This window comes from Pongo pygmaeus, chromosome 15, assembly GCF_028885625.2.
Source record: "Pongo pygmaeus isolate AG05252 chromosome 15, NHGRI_mPonPyg2-v2.0_pri, whole genome shotgun sequence".
Classification (NCBI taxonomy): domain Eukaryota; kingdom Metazoa; phylum Chordata; class Mammalia; order Primates; family Hominidae; genus Pongo; species Pongo pygmaeus.
Window position 1 is genome coordinate 57,081,160 of NC_072388.2, and position 21,435 is coordinate 57,102,594.

The following is a 21,435-nucleotide window of genomic DNA, read 5'->3' on the forward strand; positions in this document are numbered from 1 at the left end:
TTATTATTTTACAAGTTCTCTTACAGGGAACAATTTTTGTTTCCTGTACTTTCTTGTCTGTTAAGAATATTTAAAGTTTTGAGGATTCCAATTGCCCATTTTAAAAACTTTTCTTGACGGGCATGGTGGCTCATGCCTGTAATCCCAGCACTTTGGGAGGCTGAGGTGGGCGGATCACTTGAGGTCAGGAGTTTGAGACCAGCCTGGCCAACATGGCAAAACCCCGTCTCTACTAAAAATACAAAAATTAGCCGGGCGTGGTGGCCTGCGCCTATCCTAGCTCCCAGGAGGCTGAGGCAGGAGAAATGCTTGAACCCAGGAGGTGGAGCTTGCAGTGAGCTGAGATCACGCCACTGCACTCCAGCCTGGGCGACCAAGTGAGACTGTGTCACAAAGAAAAGACAAGAAAAAAAAAAACCTTTTCTTTCCACAGTTATTTTAAGTAGAATGTCATATTCTTTTCTTAGGATACAAAATGCCCATCACCTGTCCCTCCTAGATACTATCTCAAACCACTTAACAAATTAACTTCATGTCTAGGATGTCTAGGTACTAATCCTTTGATCTTTTTTAAGGACTGTTGTACCTAAATATGATACTGGGGAATATTGCAAAATAGCTTTTCATATAGATTTGAGTTACTAATATGCAAGGTAATATATTTTTGCTTGGAGCTTAGTTTCCCCTCCCCCTCAAATTCTTGGCACAAATGTTATGATTTGTTTTATTTCAGAAATTTCTACAGGGAGGTATTCAGAGGTACATGATTAAAGATTTTTATTGTTATTTTTGGTAAGATTTTTATTATAAAATTACATTGGTAATATAAAAACCTGTATAATATAATAATATTTCCTCTTACAGACTCTTGTTCATCTGATAGTGAAACAGAAGATGCTTTAGAAAAGAATTTAATAAATGAAGAACTTTCTCTTAAAGATGAACTAGAAAAAAATGAAAATTTGAATGATGATAAGCTAGATGAAGAAAATCCAAAGATTTCTGCACATATATTAAAAGAAAATGATAGGACTCAAATGCAGCCTTTAGAAACCCTGAAGTTAGAAGTTGGAGAGAATGAACAAATAGTACAGATTTTTGGGAACAAAATGGAACAAGCAGAAGAAGTTAAGAAAGAAGCCGAAAAATCTCCAAAAGGAAAGGGAAGACGAAGCAAGACAAAAGATCTTTCTTTAGAAATTATAAAGATTTCATCATTTGGCCAGAATGAAGCAGGAAGTGAACCTCATATAGAAGCTCGTAGTCTTGAATTGTCTTCATTAGACAATAAAAACTTTTCTTCTGCTACAGAAGATGAAATTGACCAATGTGTGAAAGAAAAGAAGTTGAAACGGAAAATACTAGGACAATCATCACCAGAGAAAAAGATAAGAATTGAGAATGGAATGGAAATGACAAATACTGTATCTCAAGAAAGGACCAGTGATTGTATTGGATCTGAGGGAATGAAAAACTTAAATTTTGAACAGCACTTTGAAAGAGAAAATGAAGGAATGCCATCATTGATAGCAGAGTCAAACCAATGCATCCAACAACTGACTAGTGAAAGATTTGATAGTCCAGCTGAAGAAACTATAAATATTCCACTAAAAGAAGATGAGGATGCAATGCCTCTGATCGGGCCTGAAACCTTGGTTTGCCATGAAGTAGATTTGGATGATTTGGATGAAAAGGATAAGACCAGCATTGAGGATGTAGCAGTTGAAAGCTCTGAGTCTAACTCTCTTGTTTCTATTCCACCTGCCCTACCTCCTGTAGTCCAACATAACTTTTCAGTAGCTTCACCACTTACTCTTAGTCAAGATGAGTCTCGAAGCGTAAAAAGTGAGAGTGATATAACGATTGAAGTTGATAGTATTGCTGAAGAATCTCAAGAAGGTCTCTGTGAGAGGGAATCAGCAAATGGATTTGAAACTAATGTTTCCTCTGGTACCTGTAGTATAATTGTACAAGAGAGAGAGAGCAGAGAGAAGGGTAAGGACTTTCTAGGGAAAAGTAAGTGTTGGTATGAAACCAAAAATTAAAACTGTTGAGTTTTAGGTACTGTTAATCTGTAAAGTACTTTCTTTTTCTTTTCTCTCTTCTTTTCTTATTAAAAAGAAATGTCAGTGTAGTCTGTTGAATAAATATACTTGCTCTTTTTTTTTTTTTTCAACATTCTCTCTTTCCCCTTATTTCAGGTCAGAAAAGGCCAAGTGATGGAAATAGTGGATTAATGGCAAAAAAGCAAAAGCGTACCCCAAAGCGAACAAGTGCTGCAGCCAAAAATGAAAAGAATGGAACAGGTTGGTGTCTTTCAATGCTAGCTTTTGTATAGTGTTAGTATTTTTAGCAGTTTGTTGGCTTGTTTTAAACATAAATGGAACAATACTATATTGTTTTATAACTTTGCATTTTCATTTAACAGTATTATACTAGATATTTTGCCATTTTTATTCTTAGGAACTCTAGCTCATTCTTTTTAACAACTTTAGGAAACTATTCAATAGTTTATCATTTTTAACCATTTACCCGTTGGTGAGCATTTAGGTTTTTTTGTTTTTTTTATATTGTTATAAACTTTGTGCATTTGTGCACGTATTTCTGTAGGATACCAAGAAATGTAATTGTTAGGTCTGTTGCATTTTGATATTTAAGAATTTTATTTATAATCTGAGTCAATCTTTTTTATTATTTATAGGACAAAGCAGTGATAGTGAAGATCTTCCTGTCCCAGACAATTCAAGTAAATGTACCCCAGTAAAGCATCTTAATGTATCTAAGCCACAGAAACTTGCACGATCTCCTGCAAGAATATCCCCGCACATCAAAGATGGAGAGAAAGATAAACACAGAGAAAAACATCCGAATTCATCCCCTAGGACATATAAATGGAGCTTTCAACTCAGTAAGAAGCTTATAGAAAACTTGACAGATGAATACTGTAAAGTGGAATAGATCTTAAAATATCAACTTGGATTAATGTTAATAAAATAAGGAATAATGATTAACTATTTAGCTATTCCAAATATTGCCTTAGCAAGAATCACCACGTGTTAAGTATAAATCTGTGTCTTTTCATAAAACTGACTTGATAAATATTGACTTACAGGAAGGTATCCATTAAGAAGCCATGTATGACTTATATAAATCAGTGAAACTGAAGTGCCCTTTGTAGCACTAACAATTAGAAATAACCAGTAGTTATTTCTATTATGTAACTAGTAGTAGTGAAGAAAATGTCAATACAGGGAAACTATTCTGATAACTATAATTATAGATAGGTCAGGGTTAGTTTGTGTTGATGTTTTCTTATGTTTTTCTGATCATTTAAGTAATAAATGTTTAGTATAGAAAATTTGGGATCTAAAAATAATTCTTAATCATGAATCTAATTCATGTCTTGCCTGTTCACAGTCTTATTCAGCTTACTGTAGTAGATTTTAATAAACTAAAGCTTTTGTTGATTTATGAGTTAGACGTTTGATAGAACTGCCATCATTTTTCTCACAGAATTATTTTAAAATCCAAATTAACTTTTTTCCCCCCTTTTAGATGAATTAGATAATATGAACAGTACAGAGAGAATCTCATTTCTCCAAGAAAAACTACAGGAAATCAGAAAATATTATATGTCTTTGAAGTCTGAAGTTGCAACCATAGACAGGAGGAGAAAAAGATTAAAAAAGAAAGACAGGGAAGGTAATTTTATTATAATTTTTCTCCCCTTATATTTCAAAACTATATCCTATCATTTTAGAAGATTTAAATGTGATACTCTTTGAATACAGTACACATTCATTAATTGCTGTTTTTAAATTCCTAGTGTTTTCTGTTGTGGAAATGAGTAGGTCAGCAGCTGAGTTAATCAGAATGACACCCTTAAAAGGGAGTATGAACTGTTTTTCAAAATGTGTGATTGTACTAAATGTGATGGATTCTCAGGTAGAGCATAGTCCTTCTGAAATTCACTCTTTGCTCAAACATTTATTGTCATCTGTTAACAGGCACTGTATTTGTTATGGGGTTCACCAAAATGAATGAGACATAAGGCTTATTCTCAAGGAGATTATCTTGTTGGGATTATAAATCATTTCCTAAGCAACTAAAATATAAGATATTGCAGCTCAGCAACTTTAAAGAGCACGTGCCATGTGTCAGGCACTCTGCCAGGTGGCAGAAGTACAGAAATGAGTTAGATACAGACTTTCTTCTCAAAGATCTTAACATCTATGGAACAGTGGGTACCCTGAGAATGATATTAACAAGTACAGGAGTTAGTGGAAGGAGAGGTTACTTTGGAGTAGTCACAGAGAGGGAGTAGTGTCTGAGCTAGCCCTTCGGGGGTTGTAGGATTGACTTCCAGTTAAACATGAACATGTCCATATACAGTCCATCCCCAAGCCCTGCTAAAATAACAGTAAAGGAAATTAAAAGCCCTAAACTCAAAAGGACAAGAGAATGACCACAACAGACAAGAAATATCAACAGTATATCTTTTGGAAGCTGCATAACAGATGGACTACTGTAACTGTCCTAGCACATGAGATAATGCTGAAACTAAGCTTGCTTGTCCTTGTAGTGGGACAAAACAACAAGAAGCAAGCCAATTAATACCATGTAACCCCAGAAAAGCTTTCAGAAGGTATATGGGACAATGCTGAAAAATGGGATTGGTTGAAAATGGAAGGAGAAATTGGATCTCTTCTTCCTATCTGTGAAGCAAGTCTACCTCACCCCCAACTCAAGCAGAAAATAGATTAACTTAAAAGAGAATGAGGAAATCAGTAGGCTTGTAGACTTGGGGGCACCAGCCACAGCTGAGGGTAATGATTAAGTGCTAAACCAAAATAATGGATGGAAGTGAAAGTTTGCATACTGAATAGTTAGATTGCTGTCCCTCTTCTAACCCAAGGCCTAATCCTCTTGGCTCCCTGAAAGCTGGCAGCCAAGCTTATGCTTATTCCTGGGAGGAGATTGGAAGATTCTTTTAAAGAAAATGACCAGCCCAAGAAAAACTACCTACTATTTGGATGTTCCTGAAACAAAAATCAAGATCCTTGCCAATCATTACATGTGCATTGTCCATATTTAAAAGCCCTGATGCTGATATACAGCTTTCAGTCAGCTTTTTAATGTTAAATGTGGAAGCCACATGACCAGACATTTGAGGAAAGCCCCTATATAAAGGCAGAAGACAAAGTAGAAAAAGGAGAATAAAAAGGAACTGGAAGAAAAAAACAGATAATGTACCATATTAGAAAAAAAAATAGCACAAAACTATTCTCAATAGTTAATCCAAGTTGAGTATCCTTTATTTGAAATGCTTGGGTCTAGAAGTGTTTGGGTTTTTTATTTTTTCAGATTTTGGAATATTTGTACATAATGAAATATCTTGGTGATGGGACCCAAGTCTAAACACAAAATTCATTTATGTTTCATAGACACTTTATACACATAGCCTGAAGGTAATTTTATATAAATAATTTTGTGCATGAAACAAAGTTTGTGGTAAGTGCTTATGTGTGGAATTTTCCACTTGTGGCATCACGTTGGTGCTCAAAAGTTTCAGATTTTGGATTTTTGGATTAGGGATGTTCGATTTGTATCCAGAGATAAAGGGAAAGATATTGCCACCTTGAAACGAAAGCATAATAACTATTTTAAAAATTCAGAGAACAAGAAGGATATCTTTAAAATATGATAGCAGGAATTAAAAAAAAATAATAAGGCAGTGAAGCTGAAGAAATTCCACTAGAGGGTCAAAAAGACAATAGGAGAGAAGAAATAAGAGAAATATGGAATCTGGTGAAGAGATCCAACTTCTGAATCATAGGATTTCTAGAAGGAGAGTTGAATAAACAAGAGGAAGTTGTCATCAAAGATATTTTTAAAATTCTAGAACTGAAGGATATGAGTTAGAAAATTGAAAGGACTCACTGTGCCCTCTGTAAATAATGGGGGTGAAAATCACCAAAGCATATGAAATTTCAGAATCCTATGGATAAAGAGTAGATTCTAGGCCTGGCACAGTGGCTCACGCCTGTAATCCCAGCATTTTGGGAGGCAGAGGCAGGCAGATCACCGGAGGCCAGGAGTTTAAGACCAACCTGGCCAACATGACAAAACCCCGTCTCTACTAAAACTACAAAAGTCAGCTGGGCATGGTGGCAGATGGCTGTAATCCCAGCCACTCAGGAGGCTGAGGCTTGAGGATCACTTGAACCCGGAATTGAGCGCTGAGATCGCGCCAGTGCACTCCAGCCTGGGTGACAGAGTGAGAGTCTGTCTCAAAAAAAAAAAAAAGTAGATTCTAAAAATTTACCATATAAAGATACATATATAAAAAGAAATGGATCTCAGAACAGCATCAAGAGTCTTACATCCGATTTCTCAATGGTAGTACTAGAAACTAGAAGCCAAGCTAAGAAGACATGGGACCGGCAAACAAGGAATCCTACATAGGAAAATAGTGAAGGAATATCTGAAGGTGATGGTGAATGGAAGCTCTAGGATGACCACTGCATAGCAGACCTAGAAAGCAACTATTCCAGGAGTAGGATGGAACAGGAGGGGAAAGCTCCAGAAGGGATGTCTCTTAAAAAACAAATAAAAGGTAAATTACCTGATAGGGTTGATCATGTTGAGAGAAGTTTTCTGTCTCTAGTAGAGATTTAGTGGATGACTTTGTGGTAGAGTGACCTGTCATGTGTGGCCTTGACCATTGTGCTCCAAGTCTAGCAGTTTTTAATTCCTAGAAATAGGAACAGGATGGAGCAAATGGAAGGAGATCAGACTTCTCATGTTCATCCTTTTCTTTTAAAAACTGTAAATAGCAAGAAGTCTTTACAGAACTTTTGAATATCAAAAGAAGAAAAGAACAAATTAGCAAATTAAAATTTCTTCAGAGAACCCACCACTTGCTCTGGGGTCAGTTTCCTAAAGGTGACATACATTTCAGACAATTAAAAAGATTTTCTTTTTTTTTGAGACAGAATTTCGCTGTTGTTGCCCAGGCTGGAGTGCAATGGTGCAGTCTTGGCTCACTGCAGCCTCCGCCTCCCGGGTTCAAGCCATTCTCCTGCCTCAGCATCCCGGGTAGCTGGGATTACAGGTGCCTGCCACCATGCCTGGCTAATTTTTGTATTTTTAGTAGAGATGGGGTTTCACCATGTTGACCAGGCTGGTCTCCAACTCCTGATCCCAAGTAATCCGCCCACCTCGGCCTCCCAAAGTGTTGGGATTACAGGTGTGAGCCACAGCGCCCAGCCAAAAAGATTTTTTTATTACCGTCTTTTTTTTGGGCGGGGGTGGGGGACAGGCTCTGGCACCCAGACTGGAGTGCAGTGGCGTGATCACGGCTTACTGCAGCCTCAGACTCTTGGGCTCAAGCGACTCTCCCACCTCAGCCTCCCAAGTAGCTGGTACCACAGATGCCTGCCACCACACCCAGCTAATTTTTTAGTTTTTTTTGTAGAGACACATTCTCACTATGTGGCTCAGGCTGGTCTGGAACCCCTGTTCTAAAGCAATCCTCTTGCTTTGGCCTCCCAAAGTGCTGAGATTATAGGCATGAGCCAACATGCCCGGCTTATTATAGTCTTTTCCCCATTTTTATTTGCTTAGGTTTTTATAATGAGTTATTAAATTGAAATTTGAGTGATTTCTAGCATACATGTAAGAATTTGTTGCCTGGGCATGGGGCTCACACTTATAATTCCAGCACTTTGGGAGGCTGGAGCAGGAGGATCGCTTGAGTCCAGGAGTTTGAGACCAGCCTGGGCAACGTAGTGAAATCCCATCTCTACAAAAAATTAAAAAATTAGCTGGGTGCAGTGGCATGTACCCATAGTCTTAGCTACTTGGAAGGCTGAGGCAGGAGGGTCACTTGAGCCCCAGAGGTTGTCATGATACTTGAATAAACAAAAATTAAAACTTTAAATAAAATAGGAACAATCAGGCAAAGATTGGCAGAAGACAAAAGAGTTTTGCAAGGAAAGAGAAGATAAAAGCAAAGAACTTAAAAAGTGGCAAAACACCTAATGCTCAGAGTACTGATCCCTAATCTGTGTTATGTCCTCCTGGAGAAAATTATGTTAAAACCATTTGAGGACTTTTTGCTTATCACACATCATTACTTCGATCCTGATCTCCATGATTCTCATACCTGTCAGAGGAAATCCTCTGAGTTAAATTAATCCTCCTCTGGTCCTATGACCCATAGATAAAGCAGAAATTCCATATGGTTCCATGTTTATCTCAGGTTGACCTTGTTACTGATTGAGCCAAGTTCCTTCATGGGCTCTCCCAACTAGAGGTTTAAGAGTTTTTGTCTCTTTAATCTTTACATTTTATGATGTCTTTTTAAGTGTTGAGTAGTACTTAACTGACCAGAGACTAACTCCATTTAATTGAGCCAAACAAAATTTTTGCTGACGATTTGTTACTCCTTCATGTGACATAGAGGCCTGTGATTAAGGTGAATAATGTTAAGAATTTTATTTCTAATTTGCTGTTAGCTGGGTATCTTTGTGTAACAGTTTTTGGATCTAACCTAGTTGTTTTGATTCCACAGTGTCTCATGCGGGAGCCTCCATGTCATCTGCTTCATCAGACACTGGAATGAGTCCCTCATCATCATCTCCCCCACAAAATGTACTTGCTGTAGAATGCAGGTGATAAACATTTTCTCTACCTTCCCAGCAGTTTGCTGCCATGGACATAAATCCCCAAACCCTGAATTACAACCACAGAAAGCACTCAACTGGTTTGACATTGCTAAGTATATCCTGTATACTTTTCCAAGCTGGATTGTATCTATTCCCCTCTCTCTTCTTTTTTCTTGTTGCAAAAAATAAGCTGATTAATAAGTGAAGGTTAAGCAGCCTGCCATATTTGTCATAATTTTTCCTCTTTACTTTTGTTTTTCGTTTGTTGTGATATAGAACAAAGGGCACTTAGCAAATTTGAATTTGTATAATAAAGCTTTCAGGTGTTATAGAAATCGTAGACAAGCAAGTGCACGTGATAAACATCAAAATATTACCCAGCTGAATAGTTACTGCTGCACTTTCACTAAGATGTATTTGAACACTTGGTGAGTAGGGGGTTTATGTTGTGTTTTTTTTCATTATTGTTGTTTTTTTTATTTTTGTGGAAGCACTTGCTATTTAGAACTGCCAAAGTATATGTTCAGCAGTGTGCCCAGGATTAAAGGTGTAAATGGGACAAAATAAATTGTGAAAGGAAGTGTAGTTGACTGAAAACTACAGTTGTAATAAGTCTTCCACTTTTTATAGGATTTTTGAGCACACAATTATGCAAATATTTTAATGTTTATTAATGTTTACAGTGGAATTGTGAATAAGTTTTCAGTGGACTATCTTATCCCTTGACAAAAATATTTTGTCTTTTTTCTATGTAATTTCAGAGTTTTTATTTTGTTACAAAAAGACAAAAATGAAATATATAACAACAATGAAGTTATTTAACAAGATTTCTAAAGCTGAAATTTTTGTGTAAAATAAGGTATTATCTTGCAACTTGTTAAATATATTTATTCAGACATTGGATGTTGTATTTTTATGTATTTTTTAAAATATTAATAAAATTGAAAAAAAGAAAATTCTAGGTTAATTCACTCTTTGGATGACAATAGCTCTCAGCTGTCCTTTTTACAGGAGGTTGCATCCTGCAGCCTTGCCTGTGTTAAAGGGAGTCTGTCTCAGTCCGTCAAACAGTATAGAACTATAAACGGGCATCTGGATCATTAAAGTATGTCCTTGTTTAGAAACTTTGGCAGTCCTAGTATTTAAACTGTTTTGAGGATCAAATTTTTGGTTGCCCTTAAGATAACTTTGTCACAGTTTTTATGTTTGCTATACTGCCGAATGAATTTATATCTCCCAAAGTTGAGATGCAACAACTAAGTAAAGCAACTATGTATGCTTTGTCTGTGAATTGTTCCACAGACTGATACATTTTGTAAATAATTCTTCCAAATCATGTATTTAAAGCAGTTTTGCATATATATTATGTAAAAAGGTGATTTTTTAAAAGCAATTTTTAAATTCATGTTTGTACATTGAAAGGGGTTTTTTTTTTAAACCTCCTTTTCTGTGTTTAATATGCTGTAGAATAATAACCTAGATGCTCTAGACTGTATATCAGGATCTGATTTACAAGAAAAAGTCAGAGCTAAACACTAGTGATGGCATAGGATTACTGAAATCATTGTTTCTTAATTTCATTTTACTACATTGTGAACTTGTGATTCAGATTCCATTTTCTCAGAGAATTAAAAACAAAAAAAGTACTCTTGTAAAATGCACTTTTCTGTCTTTTCTTTGCAAAGCAGAAGTATCTCAATGTAAAATAAAAATGGAGCTCAGTGGGCAGTATTAATAAAGGCCATGTTTTAAACATAGGCTTTATACTTTTAGTTTTCATTTAAGTGATTGCTTTTTTCCTAAGTGCTTGTAACTTACAGTTGGAAAATCAGATTTCACAAAACCAAGCATTTTAGTATATTCAGCCTTTACAATAAAATATTTCTACTAATTATAAAAATGAAAAAAAAAAGTGTCATTTAAATCCAGTTGGACCTAGGAGGCAACCTTAGATTTATACATCAAATATTTTAATGATTTCCTTCTGTAGCAATTCAATAAATGTGAGATAAATAAGTTATCAGCTTGAGTACTGTCCCTTCTAATTGATACAAATTTGGTCATGAAGTATTGGGATGTTGCTACAAAGAGCAAATTTTGTATTCATTGAATAGATACACACTGTTAAAATCCTTTTATTTGGAGGCGGGAAAGGATTATGAAATTAAGTGAATATTGACAATGACATTTCAAATATTGAGCATATTTTGAGTTTAGGTAAACTTTGGATAGATACCTCTTAAATGTAACTAAGAAAGTAAAAATATAGGCTGGGTGCGGTGGCTTATACCTGTAATCCCAGCACCTTGGGAGGCAGAGGCAGGCGGATCACAAGGTTAAGAGATCGAGACCATCCTGACCAATATGGTGAAACCCCGTCTCTGCTAAAAATACAGAAATTAGCTGGGCATGGTGGCACGCACTTGTAGTCCCAGCTACTCAGGAGGCTGAGGCAGGAGAATCACTTGAACCTGGGAGACAGAGGTTGTAGTGAGCCCAGATCGTGCCACTGTACTCCAACCTGATGACAGAGCAAGATTCTGTCTAAAAAAAAAAAAAAAAAAAAAAAGTAAAAATATAAAGACACTCTAATATAATGGAAGTTGCCATCTGTAAAATCAAGTTATTTAAAAGATTGTGGTGCTTTCTGTTTTAATATTGCATTGCGTGCTTTTATGTATTTCAATTTTTGAAACAGGGTCTTGCTCTGTCACTTAGCTGGAGTGTAGTGGTGTGAACACAGCTTACTTCAGCCTTGACCTCCTGAGCTCAAGCCATCCTCCCACCTCAGCTTCCTGAGTAGCTGGGACTACAGGCATGCGCCACCACACCTGGCTAATTTTTAAATTTTTTGTAGAGACAGGGTCTTGCTATCTTGCCCAGGCTGGTCTTGAACTCCTGGGCTCAAGCGATCCTTCTTCCTCGGCCTCCCAAAGTGCAAGGATTATAGGTGTGAGTCATTGTGCCCAGCTGGCCATTGTGTGCTTTTATTGTTTGTTATTTTGTGTTAAATTTCTAGTTTTCCTCTCTTTCACTAACAAAGATGGTTACACTTAGCATATTAAAAGACTACTACATACTATGCCTTCTATGAAATTGCTTTAAGTTATGAAAATCTATGTGGATTGCCCAATTAATTTGCTTACATACCTTTCTTATAAGCCCTGTAATTTTTTTTTTTTTTTTTTGAGACGGAGTCTTGCTCTGTTGCCCAGGCTGGAATGCAGTGGCGCGATCTCCGCTCATTGCAAGCTCTGCCTCCTGGGTTCATGCCATTTTCCGGCCCAGCCTCCTGAGTAGCTGGGACTACAGGCACCCACCACCATGCCTGGCTAATTTTTTGTATTTTTAGTAGAGACTGGGTTTCACCATGTTAGCCAGAATGTTCTCAATCTCCTGACCTTGTGATCCGCCCGCCTCAGCCTCCCAAAGTGCTGGGATTACAGGCGCGAGCCACCGCGCCCAGGCTTACGCCCTGTAATTTAACATAGCTATCAAGATTGTGAAAGCATTCAAAGCTATATTCAGCCATATATAAAACCTATGAACAGAATTCATTCATTGATGATTTATTTAGTATCTTCTATGTGCCAGGCATAAGCTTAAGGCCCAGGAGCCACAATGGTGAACAAGACAGAATAAAGTCCTTATCTTCATGAATATTCCATATTCATGGAATGTATAATCACAGTATAATAATATGGTAGATGTAAACAGTTAACTCATGTAATTATTATTTTTTTATTACAGTCTCTGCTTATCCAAACTCATGTAATTCTTAAGTGCAGGTATAATAAGCATATGAAGTTATGGTGTGCAATGAGATAATGATACAGAGCCCACTAGCTTGAAGGCAAGGGTGGTATGGGAAGGCTTTGCAGAGAAAGCAACAGTAAAACTGAACTCCAGTGAAGATGATGAATTGGCTGGGGAAGTAGAAGGAGAGATAATGGAGAGTATAGTGTTCCAAGGACATGGGGGAGGGGAGATTGGTAGAAATGGTCCAGGTAATAAGCCAGGGCAAGAGTAGACCTGATGCAGGATAGGAGTCAAGTAGGGCTGAGAGTAGTAGGGGAACAGAAGCAAAAGGGACAGGTGGTCAAGGTTTGAGCAGTTCCCTACCACTCTTAGCCCTGCTTGTCCAGAGGTGTCTCCAGAGCCACTTTTCTGTGAAGCTTTTGGTGACTTCTCACTACAACCAGAATAGTGCCCTCTTTTATGCTCTGATAGCTTTTCAATCTGTATTACTTTACTTGACAATTTACCTGATGTTTACTTGTGCATGTGTGTTTCTATCCTACTAGATGATTGAGTTCTTAAAGCCAGACATATGTTTGTTTGTTTTGTTTTTTAGTAGAGACAGGGTTTCACCACGTTGGCCAGGTTGGTTTCAAACTCTTGACCTCAAGTGATCCACCCGCCTTGGCCACTCAAAGTGTTGGGATTACAGGTGTGAGCCACGGCACCCGGCCTAAAGCCAGACATTTAAAAGAGGTCTTTAGGGTTGTTATTATTATTATTATTTTGAGACAGGGTCTTACATTTGACTACTGTCACCCAGGCTGGAGTGCAGGGGTGCAATCATGGCTCACTGCAGCCTCTATTTCCCTGGCTCAGATGATTCTCCCACCTCAGCCTCCCAAGTAGCTGGAACTCACAGGCGTTCATCACTTTGCCTGTTTAATTTTTTTATATTTTTAGTAGAGACAGGGTTTCACCATGTTCCCCAGGCTAGTCTTCAAATTCCTGGGCTCAAGTGATCCACCTGCCTCGGCCTTCCAGAGTGCTGGCATTACAGGCGTGAACCATCATGCCAGCCAAGGTTCTTTTCACAAAGTAATTAAAAAAAAATCATTTGAAAAGTGTTAAAGTAGATTTGTTTAACAGTCTGATCTGATCTGAAAATATTCCTAAATTGATGAGCTATTTTTCCTTCTCTCCTTGTTTGTTCTTCCTTTTCCCATTACTTTCATGTGGTTACACACAGATTTTTATCACATTAAAGGAAGAGTACAATAAGTGATGACATCCATCATTAGTGAAGGTTGGTTGACTCTTAGAATGGAGTTTGCCCTAATGAGGAATTTGTAACAAATACATGCTTAATGTTTTCACAGAGTAGAAATTTTTTTAGTTCTTTAAATTTTATTACAAAATCAAATGTTTTCCATGTTGACAAGCACAAAAAAAAACTTCTTTTATTCATATAGATCCATTATGTATCTCTTTAAACAGAATAAGGACAGTGCTTATAATTTTGGTATTTCTACTTTACATAATTATGAAGCTATCTTCACTGTGTAATCTGTCATGCAGAATTCATGTTGAAAAGTTCTACTGTGAAAAGCTTAAGGAACTTCCACATAGATACAATAAATGATTACTCTGTACAAGTAATTGGATTTCTTCTCCAGGCTAAATTACATTAAACAAGACAATCTGATTCAAGAATCCCATCATTTTAGGGTTGCCAGAGTGAGCAAATAAAAATACAGGATACCCAGTTAAATGTGAATTTCAGACAACAGATAATTTCCTCATATAAGGATGTCCCATGTAAAAATGGTTATTTATTAAAACACACTTAGGCTGTGCGTGGTGGCTCATGCCTGTAATCCCAGCACTTTGGGAGGCTGAGGTGGGTGGATCACCTGAGGTCAGCAGTTCAAGACCAGCCTGGCCAACATGGTGAAACCTCATCTCTACAAAAAATACAAAAATTAGTGGGATGTGGTGGTGCATGCCTGTATTCCCAGTTACTAAAGAGGCTGAGGCAGGAGAATTGCTTGAACCTGGGATGCAGAGGTTGCAGTGAGCTAAGATTGTGCCACTGCACTCCAGCCTGGACAATAGAGCAAGACTCAATCTCAAAAAAAGCAAAAGGCCCAGCGCGGTAGTTCACACCGGTAATCCCAGCACTTTGGGAGGTCGAGGCGGGCAGACCACAAGGTCAGGAGATTGAGACCATCCTGGCCAACATGGTGAAACCCCGTCTCTACTAAAAATACAAAAATTAGTTGGGCATGGTGGCACATGCCTGTAATCCCAGCTACTTGGGAGGCTGAGGCAGGAGAATCACTTGAACTAGGAGGTTGCAGTGAGCTGAGATCGTGCCACTGCACTCCAGCCTGGCGACAGAGCAAGACTCCGTTTCAAAAACAAACAGACACAAAAACCTCAGATTTAACTGCGTATCCTGTATTTTATCTTTAAACCCTATACTAGTTGCCCTTCTGCTATAACACAAAACATATATTTATTATCCTTAAAGAACTTTTTTGGTCCCAGTTGGAGGGTAACAAATTGCTCAGGTTTTCTCTTGGTTTCCAGGGATGAATGTGCATGGGCAGCCCACCAGTGATTTTTTTTTTTTTTCCCAGTAAGTTTTTGGGGGACAGGTGGTGTTTGGTTACATGAATAAGTTCTTCAGTGGTGATTTCTGAGATGTTGGTGCACCCGTCACCTGAGCAGTGTACACTGTACCCATTGTGTAGTCTTTTTTCCTTCATCCCCCTCCCACCCCTTCCCCCAAGTCCCCAAAGTCCAATGTATCATATTATGCCTTTGCATCCTCATAGCTTAGTTCCCACTTATGAGTGAGAACATACAATATTTGGTTTTCCATTCTTGAGTTACTTCACTTAGAATAAGTCTCCAGGCCTGGTGTGGTGGTGCATGCCTGTAATCCCAGCACTTGGGGAGGCCGAGGCAGGCAGATCACCTAAGGTCAGGAGTTCGAGACCAGCCTGGCCAACATGGTGAAACCATGTTTAGTAGCTGGTGAAACCAGCTACTAAAATAAAAATTAGCTGGGCGTGGTGATGCACACCTCTAATCCCAGCTACCTGGGAAGCCCAGGGGAGAGAATCACTTGAACCCAGGAGGTGGAGATTCCAGTGAGCCGAGATCACACCACCACACTCAAGCCTGGGCAATACAGCAAGACTGTGTCTCCAAAAAGGGAAAAAAAAAAAAGAATAGTCTCCAATTCCATCTAGGCTGCTGCAAATGCCATTATTTCATTCATTTTTATGGCTGAGTAGTATTCCATGGTGTATATATATACCACAGTTTATCCACTAATTGATAGACATTTGGGCTGGTTCCATATTTTTGCAATTGTGCATTGTGCTGCTGTAAACATGCGTGTGCAAGTATCTTTCATATAATGACTTTTGCTCTGAGTAGATACCCAGTTCTGGGATTGCTGGATCAAATGATAGTTCTACTTTTAGTTCTTTAAGGAATCTCCACACTGTTTTCCATAGTGGCTGTACTAGTTTACATTCCCATCAGCCGTGTAAAAGTGTTCCCTGTTCACCGCATCCTCGCCAACATCTATTTTTTTTTTATTTTTTGATTATGACCATTCTTGCAGGAGTGAGGTGGTATCACATTGTGGTTTTGATTTGCATTTCCCTGAAAATCAGTGATGTTGAGTTTTTTTTCATGTTTGTGGGATATTTGTATATCTTCTTTTGAGAACTGTCTATTCATGTCCTTAGCCCAGTTTTTAATAGACTTGTTTGTTTTTTTCTAGCTGATTTTGTCTGACTTCCTTGTAGATTCCAGATATTAGTCCTTTGTTGAATGCATAGATTGAGAAGGTTTTCTCCCACTCCGTGGATTATCTGTTTACTCTGCTGATTGTTTCTTTTCCTGTGCAGAAGCTTTTTAGTTTAATTATTAGTAAGTACCATCTGTTTGTTTTTGTTGCATTTGCTTTTGAGCTCTTGGTCTTGAAGTCTTTGCCTAAGGCACTGTCTAGAAGGGTTTTTCCAATGTTATCTTCCAGAATTTTTATGGTCTCAGGTCTTAGGTTGAAGTCTTTGATCCACCTTGAGTTGATTTTTGCATAAGGTGAACAATGAGGATCCAATTTCATTCTTCTACATGCGGCTTGCAAATTGTCCTAGCACCATTTGTTGAATGGGATGTCCTATCCCCACTTCATGTTTTTGTTTGCTTTGTTGAAGATTAGTTGGCTGTGTTTGGCCTGATTTCTGGGCTCTCTATTCTGTTCCATTGGTCTGTGTGCCTATTTTTAAACCAGTACCATGCTGTTTTGTTGATCATGGCCTTATAGTACATTTTGAAGTCAGGCAATGTGATGCCTCCAGATTTGTTCTTTTTGCTTAGGCTTGCTTTGACTATGCCAGCTCTTTTTTGGTTCCACCTGAATTTTAGGATTGTTTCTTCTAGTTCTGTAAAGAATGATGGTATTTTTATGGGAATTGCATTGAATATGTAGATTGCTTTGGCAGGATGGTCAATTTCACAATATTGATTCTACCCATCTGAGAGCATGGGATGTGTTTCCATTTGTGTTGTCTATGATTTCTTTCAGCAGTGTTTTGTAGTTTTCCTTATAGAGGTCTTTCACCTCCTTGGTTAGGTGTACTTCTAAGTATTTTATTTTATTTTATTTGCAGCTATTGTAAAAGGGGTTGAGTTCTTTATTTGATTCTCAGCTTGGTCACTGCTGGTGTATAGCAGAGCTACTGATGTGTGTACATTAATTTTATATCCTGAAACTTTGCTGAATTCATTTATTAATTCTAGGAGCTTTTGGAGAGTTTTTAGGGTTTCTAGTATACGATCATTTTATCAGCAAACAGCGATAACAGCATAATGATCTAGTAACAGTCTGACTTCCTCTTTAACAATTTGGATTGCCCCATCAGTGTTTTCTTTCAATTAACCATTTCCTTGATGTAGTCATTTTCTCCAGGATTGGCCCTATATGTACTATGATAGCTAACTTTTGACAAGATAGTTCTGAATACACTCAGATTTTTCTGGGAGTGTTCTTTTGATGGGGCACCTTTCCCACCAAGTGGAAACTGCTTTCAGGAGTTCTCCTCTTTCTTCCCTATCCAGACTTGCTCTCAAATAGAAACATAAATTAAATCTCACTAAACTTATCTATGACCAGACATTTAATAATTGTGAATAAAGGCACCATAAATATTCATATATAACTTTTTGTGTGAACATAATGTTTTCAATTCTCTGGAGTAAATACCTAGAAGTAAGATTGCTGGATTGTTTGACTGTACCATCTTGAATTCCCCCTAGCAATATACACCATTTTAAGTGGCCATTAACAGGAGAATGGATAAATAAATTGTGGCATATTAACAAAATGCAATACTATAAATCAGTTAAAATGAATGGACTGCAGCTAAATGTATCAACATGGCTGAGCATCTCAAAAACAAGTAGAAAAAGCAAGTTGCCAAATCATACTTGTAACAGTTATACAAAATTGGAATATTCAAAATAATATATTAGTTTGTATATGTCATCATAAATATAAGAACTTGAAGCTGGGCGCAGTGGCTTACACCTGTAATCCCAGAACTTTGAGAGGCCAAGGCGGGCGGATCATGAGGTCAGGAATTCAAGACCAGCCTGGTCAACATGGTGAAACCCTGTCTCTACTAAAAATACAAAAATTAGCCAGCTGTGGTGTCGCATGTCTGTAATCCCAGCTACTCGGGAGGCTGAGGCAGGAGAATTGCTTGAACCCGGGAGGCGGAGGTTGCAGTGAGCCAAGATCTCACCATTGCACCCCAGCCTGGCAAGAGCAAGACTCCATCTCAAAAAAACAAAAAGAAAAAAAATAACATGAGTGGGAATGAAGAACACCAAATTCAGATAGTGGTTTTCTCTGGAAAAAGAGGAAGGGCATGGGGAGGGTATACAAGGGCATTTATTCCCCCCTCTAAAAGGAGCTAAAGTAAATATGACCAAATGTTATGATTTAATAAGTTGAGTATCATATTTTCTCTGTTCCTTGCTATGTTAAAATGTGTTTAATAATTTTTAAAAATACCCAATGAACTGTTTCAAAATAAGATGAAAAGAATTGGTAGAACTGAGTGCTCTATTAGTGAATTAAGCTCCATTCATACTATTTCAACCATATGAAAGAAGCACTGTTATTTTGACACAAGAGAAGACAGTTTCCAAGTGGTCAAGAGAGTGGTCAAGGAAGTGTCAAAATTAGGACTCAAACCCATTTCTTCTGATTCCCAAGTCCAGCTTTTGTTCCATTATGTCAGTACTGTCTTAAGCCTCTGCTCTCTGGAAGCACTGGTTGCATTCTTACTAAATACTCAGTTCTTGAGCCAGGAACCTTTATGAATCAGAACACTGGCAAGTCGCAATTTTGAGGGGCAGGAGAAAATGCCAACTTATCTTTTACTGTCTTGTCACTTTCCATTTCTTATTTCTCCTTTCAAAATCTGTCACAAGGTAAAATTTGGTGACTCCAAAACTGTTGGCCGACAAGGATCAAATTTAGACAAGGTTTTTATTCCTCTGGCCCCCATGATATTCCAGATAACCCCTTTACTTACTGAACTACTTTTTGTCTGAACAAAATCCTTTATTTTAAATTGTAGACCATCTGGCATTTTTTATAACTTCTGAAACTTTTAAAACATTTTAGTTTTATAGAAAAGTTAGAATATCAAAATGAGTTAAAACTAAAAATTATTAAGTAACAAGAAATAACTACTGTTAACATTTTGGTATATATACTTGCATGCCTTTTGCTATGTGTATAAAAATATTAAACGTTATATATAAACATCCTAACTTTTTTTTTTTGGTGGGGGGAAGATGGAGTTTCACTCTTGTTGCCCAGGCTGGAGTGCAATGGCGTGATCTTGTCTCACTGCAGCCTCTGCCTCCCAGGTTCAAGCGATTCTCCTGCCTCAGCCTCCCAAGTAGCTGGGATTACAGGCATGCGCCACCATGCCTAGCTAATTTTTTTTTTTTTTTTTTTTTTTTTTTGAGACAGAGTCTCGCTGTCGCCCAGGCTGGAGTGCAGTGGCGCGATCTTGGCTCACTGCAAGCTCCGCCTCCCAGGTTCATGCCATTCTCCTGCCTCAGCCTCCTGAGTAGCTGGGACTACAGACGCCTGCCACTACGCCCGGCTAAGTTTTTGTATTTTTCATAGAGACGGGGTTTCATTGTATTAGCCAGGATGGTCTCGATCTCCTGACCTCGTGATCCGCCCACCTCGGCCTCCCAAAGTGCTGTGATTACAGGCGTGAGCCACTGCACCAGCCTAATTTTTGCATTTTTAGTAGAGACAGGGTTTCACCATGTTGGCCAGGCTGGTCTCGAACTCCTGACCTCAGGTGATCCACCCGCCTCGGCCTCCCAAAATGCTGGGATTACAGGCATGAGCCACCGCGCCCAGCCAACATCCTAACTTTTTAAAGCATGAATAGAGTTGTACACTGGTTTTAAAATCAGTTTTTTTCCACTTGGCAATGGAGTATGGACACTTTTTCACATTAATGAATAATTATTCCACATTATGTGACTACTTTGTACTCCATGGTATTGTACATTCCTACTCTCCTATTTTTTGGAGGTCTAGGTTACCAACTTTTAGGTATTTCTTTGAACCATCCATTCTTCATCCATACTTTGCAAAAGTATGCAAACTTCTAATGGTATTTTCTGAAACTTTTTCAGTACTTATGGGAGTATAAATTTAGAGTACCTTTGTGGGAGATATTTTGGCAGTATTGACTGAGATTAAGAATGCACATATATCTTGATCCAATAATTCCACCCCCAGGAATTTATCCTATAGGTATTCTCACCCATGTGTATAATAATATATGTTCAAGGCTATTAGTGGCAGCACTGATTGTCATAAAAATTAGAATTAACGCAAATGGCGTCTCTACAGGGATAGCTAAATAAATTGTGGCACACTGATAAAAATAGACTACTATGTATCTGAAAAAAGAATGAGAACGCATAGCATATCTGTAGAAAGATAACTGATAACACTGGTTGCCTTTGGGAAGGGGAAACTGTAACTGGGGAACAGAGGTGGGAGAATTTTCATTGTAGTCATTTGTGTCCTTTAAGTTTTGAACCAAAAGAAGGTATTATCCACTCAAAAATAGATTTGAAACTTCTTAAATGTCACTGAAATGAAAACAATAATTAAAAACAATTTTAGAATCTAAACCTTTCACTTTACATAAAAAAACTGACACAGCGGTAAAGTGATTTGTCCATGTACAAATAGTTAAGTTATAAATGAATGTATTTATAAATCCCAATAAGAAGAATCCCAGATCCCAAAGGTTCTCTTTGCCCATACCAAGGGTTGAGGATGATGTGGAGGAAATGGAACTCTCATAGCCTGCTGGTGAGAGTGCAAAATTGTACAACCACTTTGGAAAATATTATGTTTTGTTTTTCTTTTCATTGAATTCAGGAAAGAGTTAATGCTTTGGAAAATTTTTGACAATTTCTTAAAAAGTTAAAGAAGTTACCCAGCCATTCCACTTCTAGGTACTTACCCAAGAAATGAAAGCATATGTCTGCATATAGCAGCTTTATAAATCATGGCAAAAATTTGAAACAACCCAAATTTCCATCAACAAGTGAATGGATAAGTAAATTGTTGCATAGCCATACAATGGAATACAACTCACCAACAAAAAGGAACAAATTGATAATATAAGCAACAAAATAGATGAATCTCAAAATACTTATGCTGAATGAAAGAAGTCAGACAAAAAGTATACACTCTGATTCCATGTATATAAAAATAGAAAATACAAACTAATGTATAGTAACAAAATAAATCAGTGGTTCCCTGGAAACTTGGAGTGGGATATGTGGAGGGGATGGAATGGAAGGGAAAGATTACCAAGGGGCCGGAGGAAACCTTGGGGGTGGTGGATGTGGTTGCATAGGTGAATATATATAGGAAAATTAATAA

The 21,435-nt window shown here is 37.8% G+C and overlaps 1 protein-coding gene across 3 annotated transcripts in view; it reads left to right on the forward strand.

Annotated features, from left to right (window-relative positions):
* ARID4A (AT-rich interaction domain 4A) overlaps nt 1–10,689 on the forward strand; it is a 75,462-nt gene extending 64,773 nt beyond the window's left edge. For all 3 annotated transcript variants that reach the window (XM_063651649.1, XM_054448110.2, XM_063651650.1), the window contains 5 exons: nt 865–1,995; nt 2,202–2,306; nt 2,702–2,908; nt 3,556–3,702; nt 8,576–10,689. In XM_063651649.1, coding sequence (XP_063507719.1) covers nt 865–1,995; nt 2,202–2,306; nt 2,702–2,908; nt 3,556–3,702; nt 8,576–8,679 — 1,694 coding nt within the window. In that variant the 3' untranslated portion in view covers nt 8,680–10,689. The remainder of the gene's footprint in view (nt 1–864; nt 1,996–2,201; nt 2,307–2,701; nt 2,909–3,555; nt 3,703–8,575) is intronic.
* The last annotated feature ends 10,746 nt before the right edge of the window (nt 10,690–21,435 follow it).